General features: G+C 40.7%; 1 protein-coding gene across 2 annotated transcripts in view; it reads left to right on the top strand.

Moving 5' to 3' along the window:
• The window catches only part of LOC117283135 (zinc finger protein 271-like), a 3,529-nt gene extending 1,181 nt beyond the window's left edge, over positions 1-2,348 (top strand). Inside the window, exons 1-2 of one of the 2 annotated variants that reach the window (XM_033755695.1) lie at positions 121-346; positions 596-2,348. In XM_033755695.1, coding sequence (XP_033611586.1) covers positions 341-346; positions 596-1,834 — 1,245 coding nt within the window. In that variant the 5' untranslated portion in view covers positions 121-340 and the 3' untranslated portion in view covers positions 1,835-2,348. Of the gene's footprint in view, positions 1-120; positions 347-595 lie in introns of those variants that run through there. The other variant, XR_004514157.1, reaches the window with a different exon arrangement.
• Positions 2,349-6,353: the final 4,005 nt, after the last annotated feature.

Raw genomic sequence — 6,353 nt, forward strand, 5'->3', positions numbered from 1 at the left:
GTGCCGCCTGTCTATATTGAGGAGATTCTTGGAATCGTCCTGTGTTTGTTCGTGGCGTGCTGTGTTGTTTTTAAAAACTTCAATAGTCGCTGGACGGAGTTGTTTTGTTTTTGTAATTTGTTAGTGTGATGGACCAGAATGAAACAGATCAAATTTAGCATTTATTATTGTTTCATTTTGATATGCTATCCAGACCATTATAGAGATTCGTATTTGTGTTTGTCCTGTGTAGGTAGTGGCCTTGCTATTGGCTGATCCCCTGTCCAAGGAGTCCTACCGACTGTGCTTAGGCTCAAGATACTGAAAAAGTTGCCACAGTCCAACACAGGGATCTAGAGCCATGATGGTGACAAATGCATAATACCTTTTAATTCTGTAATTTATTATACAGTAGTATTGTAGCTTGACTTTTATTCACTCAGTCACCCATACATGCTAATAGACACCCACGAATGCACACACCCCTGCTCTCTCTGTCTTTTCCCCCCCTCTCTGCCCTCCTACTCCTACCCCTTTAAACTCTCTGTGGTCATGAGTTTCAAAATGATTTCTCTTCGTGGGAGGGTTTTTCATGTTATTTCCCCTTGTTTTGCAGAGTACTGTGAACGAACTTCAACCTGTATGGAGTGCGGAGCGGCGATATTCCTGTGATGAGTGTGATAAATCATTCACTCAACAGTGTAATCTGAGGGCTCATCAGTGCAACACACATCAACACATACATAGTAGGGAGAGGCCATTTTGCTGTGGTGTGGGGAATAAGTCATTCCCTTGTCGCAGCCAGCTGAAGAGACATGATCGCATACACAGTGGGGAGAGGCCATTTTGCTGTGATGTGTGTAGTAAATCATACAATGATAGGAGTAGTCTGAGGAAGCATCTGTGCGTACATAGTGGTGAGTGGCCGTTTTGCTGCGATGTGTGCAATAAATCATACAATAATAAGAGTAATCTGAGGAGGCACCTGCGCATACATAGTGGTGAGCGGCCATTTTGCTGCGATGTGTGTAATAAATCATTCAGTGATAGTAGTAGTCTGAGGACGCATCTGCACATACACAGTGGTGAACGGCCGTTTTGCTGTAACGTGTGTAATAAGTCATTCATTCTCCTGGGTAGTCTGAAGAGACATCAACACATACACAGTGGTGAGCGGCCGTTCTGCTGTAACGTGTGTAATAAGTCATTCAGTCGGGGGAGTTATCTGAAAGTACATCAACGGCTACATGGCGGTGAGCAGCCGTTTTGCTGTAACGTGTGTAATAAGTCATTCATTCTCCTGGGTAGTCTGAAGAGACATCAACACATACACAGTGGTGAGCGGCTGTTTTGCTGTAACGTGTGTAATAAGTCATTCGGTCATAAGGGTAGACTGAAAGAACATCAATGGCTACATAGTGGTGAGCGGCCATTTTGGTGCGATGTGTGTAATAAATCATACAGTGGTAGGAGTAGTCTGAAAGTACATCAACTCATACATAGTGGTGAGCGACGAATTTGCTGCGATGTGTGTAATAAATCATTCAGTAATCGGAGTAATCTGAGGATGCACCTACTCATACATAGTGGAGAGCGGCCGTTCTGCTGTAACGTGTGTAATAAGTCATTCAGTCATCGGGGCCATCTGAAGACACATCAACAGCTACACAGTGGTGAGCGGCCGTTTTGCTGTAACGTGTGTAATAAGTCATTCAGTCGGCGGACTAATCTGAAAGTACATCAACGGCTGCATAGTGGTGAGCGGCCATTTTGCTGTGATGTGTGTAATAAATCATACATTGATAAGAGTAGTCTGAGGAAGCATCTGCGCATACATACTGGTGAGCAGGCATAGAGCTGTGTGGTGTGTAATAAGCTGTTTGCTCATCAGAGCCATATGGAGACACATCGAGTGGCACATAGTGATGGGTGTATTACATCATAGAGCAGTAGAGGTCGGTTTGAACTAAGAGACCAGTATGTGAGTTGTAGCTTGCTGCTCATGACACAGTTTTCTCTCTGTTGCATGCTGTGTGTTTGTAGAGTGCTGTGAGTTATTGCAGGTGCTAACATTTCCAACTGATTAGGGAAATCAATTGCACCCCACACTACAAAAGGTCAGTGCATTCCGCATTTGTTTACTACTGATTGCTGATCCATACAAGCCCCTGTCTGGTTAAGAGCAAACAGATATGACATGATCTCCCACAGTTTAGTGTTTGCTTCAATTTTTGAAGTGTAGTAGTGCATAGTTAATGAAACTGATTGAGAATGTGTAAACGATTCTGCAGCATTATTTATGATGACCTCTTGAAGTTTGAAACATGTAGGGGAACATCTTTCCACAATAAACGAATGATGATACATTAGTATTGATTTATCTTTGTTTACATTTGTAGATGTTGTGTTGATGGTCCCATTTGTGATATCCTGAACTGATGTTTTGGTGTTTGGGAGTATTGGTCATGTGACCCACAGAGCTGAATGAAGTTCCATCAACTTAAATTCCTACAGTCTCGTAATGCACATACATTGAAGTTTCAGTTCACTGTAGTGAAATGAAGATGAGAGTGATGAAGTTCGTGAAGTCTGCTCTTTCGAAATATGATAACAGTGAAAAAATGAATGAATGAATGAAATGTTGTAGACTCGTATGTCACTGGACTGAACTTTTCATTATCTACACTGTAAAAAATGAAGGGTGATAGATAAAACGCTGTATTCTCTTTTGTAGGTAAGCTTGAAGTCAAGCGACCACTGAAGGGTTTAGCTTTTTAGAATGATAAAATTAAAATGCATCTGAAATAAGGGCATGGCTTGGATTTAATAAAACAAAAGATGGGTGCCATTGACTAATATAAATACAACAATGTTTTACTTGATACAAAAGGGAGGAATTTTCTCTGGACCAGCAAAGTGACTTATCTTTCCAAGAATAACTCCTCCTTGGACTAAACTGTATAATATTCTCATAAGACTTAACAATTTCAATAAAAAAATAAAAAACGTTTTAAAGATAATGAAAGGTAACTTGTTTCAGCATCAAATTAATTGTGTTGTTTAAATCTTACTTACTTACTCATGGAGCTGAGCCGTTCTGGAGGAGCCGCCAATTCTGCAGCTACTCAAGAATTTCCCAGTATTTTATGGAATGTGAAGGTTCATTACCATGTTCACAAGAGCTTTCCACTCGTCCCTATCCTGAGCCAGATCAATCCAATCCATACCACCCCATCTTATCTTAAACATGTTAAATTATACATATAGGTGGATGTGTGCATACATACATACACACACATATTTGAACAGGAGGATCACTGTTAGCACATTGAGATGTATTCTAAAGCAAGCTTTAATGTGGTATTCCAGAGGTTACCAAAGTTTAATATGCTCCCCCCCACAAAAAAACATTTATATAAATTTCACGCAGACACACACACACACACACACACCCTACAGAACAAGTAGAAACAGATTTTACATAAAATTTAGCTATGGGTATATATTTTTTTAATATATGAGTACTCTCGTGTGTTGGCTGTGTGACGTGACAAATAACTTCACACCGGTCTTGTATGTAGCGATTATTTATTGTACACTTTTATCCACACACAATTCACAGTGTCCCAATTATTGTCATTTATAATGTCCTCTAGATGCTTCTTCATCACTATCATAATTCTCGCTGCTCTCGGTCACGTGTTCTTGGTGACTGCTACACTTCAACTGAACTGCTCAGAGTCAGAGTTACTTTATGACTGGCGGATTTACCGCCAATCAGTTCATTTTGACGTCAGGCCCCTTGAGGCCCATGACCAGAGATTTTTTCTTTTTCCAACGGAACTCTTGTGGTAATAGTCCTTATGTCACATCCTCTCTGGTGAAAAGTTGGGTTTGTCTCTTATGAATGCACTTAAACTTTCGCCAAGTGTACATTTTGCACATATAACATGTTATTGAAAATTCTTCTGCTTGCACTAAACACAAGTCCTCTGTCAGTACAGGATTTACAGAGTAGACCATGCTTGACTTACATATCTTATGCTACAATTACAACTTTGTAATTTGAATGGTTGTATGATTGACCGACCACCACCAAGTTTAAGCCTCTTATATTTTCTGTGTCTGGTTTCGCCTTGTCCTATACCGCGAACATGTTCATTCTCATGATTTTGTATGACTTCTACTTGTCGTCTGCACAGTTTTGTTATATATCCTTTTAGATGAAAGTTACTGTCCTGTCCATGTGGGGCGCCTTCTCTGACAAGAAGTCGGGTGTGTCATTTGTCAGTCATAGTCGATAGTATCAGTCCATTCTCACTATGTACACTTACTTGCATTTGAGTCTTAGTATCTAGTATGTATAACTTATACAAGGTCTCTATCAGTCTAGGCTCCGTACAGCAGATTATGCCCAGTTTCTCATAGTATTCGCTACCATGGCAGTCTAGTCACTTGAATGGTCGTATGCCTGACCGTCGCCAAGTTTAAGCCCCTTATACTTTCTGTGTCAGGCTTCGCCTTATCCAATGTTGCGAACATTCTCATTATTATGATTTTGTATGACTTCTGCTTGTATCCTGCATAATTTTGTTATATAGTCATATATATATGGGCCCCCTCAGTGTCTCCACCTTATCGTGGTGAGGGGGTTTGAGTATACCAAGGACCCTGAGAGCTATACCAGCGGTAGCGTAGCTACTGGCAGGGCCTCCGTTATTGGACAGGTCAAAGGGTAGGCATCAGTCGAAGAGTGACACCAAAAACTGATGTCGGAAGCAGCGTCATCAGTAGTGACTTGAAGCACAGAGCAAATGATGCTCGAGATGGTTCAAGTTCGTATAGCAGCAGGCATGACCAGAGGGCAGTAGATCAGAAACATCTGGAAAGTTTCGAAATGTGGTGTTGGAGAAAGATGGAGAAGATCAGTTGGACCAATTATGTGAGAAATGAAGAAGTGTTAATTAGAGTCAGTGAGCAGAGGAATATCTAACATGAAATAAGAAAACGAAAGGCTAATTGGATTGGTCATGTTTTACGCAGAAACTGCCTTCTAAAAGGAGTTATTGAAGGAAAGATAGAGGGGCGGATAGAAGTGACAAGAAGACGTAAGAAGATGCTGGATGACCTTGGGGACAGAAGAGGATACTGTCATTTGAAGGAGAAAGCTCTAGATCACATTAAGTGAAGGAATTGTTTTGGAAGAGACTGTGGACCTGTCGTCTTGACAGATTACTGATGATGATACATACGGGATTTTGAATGCCATGTGCAAATCGCTGACTGGTGTGCGCCTTGGAAAATTGCCAATCGTGCAGAGAACCTTGTTTTGCAGGCGCTGCAATTTCACTAGATGGGTGTCTGCTGCAAACTCCCAGGCAGGACAAGCATTAGTCATGATGGATCTAATAAGAGGTTTGTGGAGGGTCAGTTTAATGTTAGCACTCAATCGCTCACTTTTGAATAGGGAATATACCCTAATGAATGCTCTGAAGGCCTTGGCTTTGATCGTTTGTATGTGTAATCTCCATGTCACTCTCTTATCGAAGATTACACCTAGATATTTTGCACTATATACAAACGGAATATTTCTTCCATTTAGAGTCAGGCAGTCGACAAACACGAGAGAAGTAGCCCCCCCCCCAAGGTTTTATCTTAATTAATTTCTATATTGCAGCGCTCAGAACAGGTCTCTATTGACCTGAGACTGCGCTGTAGTTTTCTAACAATAAAAGCCTCCTTGCGATCTGTCGCATACAGACAGGTGTTGTCCGCAAAGAGGGCGAGGTGAACACCATGAGTTTGTGAGGGGGGCATCATTTATATACAAGTTGAAAAGAATAGGGGAAAGGACAGAACCTTGTGGCACCCCTGCTTGCATTTCCATTGGCGTTGACATTTTGCCTTCAACCAAGACCCTGAATTTATGATTAGTAAGAAAGGACCCAATAAGTTTGGTCAACCTGTTCGAGAATTCCAATTTTGATAAATTATACAGCAATCCTGTGTGCCACGTGGTATCAAAGGCTTTTTCAATGTCCAAGAACACCGCAGCTGTAGACATTTTATTGTTGAAATTCGGGTTATGTGGTCCGCCATACAATCTTTCTCTTACTAAAATGGAATTTCAATATATAACAGTTTTTCAGTATTCATATTTCTTTAAAATATGTTATTATTTCAGCAATATAACACAGGCCAACAGCTATTTTGGTGCCGGGGTATTTGGAGCTGATTTCATATGAATTTGATGCCCTGAATTCAAATATGGCATTAGTTTTTGCCTAGGAGCTCAAATTTTTAAGATATAACATTTTGGTGAAATATACGTTACACTATTTTAAGTTAAATCAGTGGATCAAATAAAAAAACTC

Source organism: Cryptotermes secundus, unplaced genomic scaffold (assembly GCF_002891405.2).
Source record: "Cryptotermes secundus unplaced genomic scaffold, Csec_1.0 scaffold1409, whole genome shotgun sequence".
Lineage (NCBI taxonomy): Eukaryota > Metazoa > Arthropoda > Insecta > Blattodea > Kalotermitidae > Cryptotermes > Cryptotermes secundus.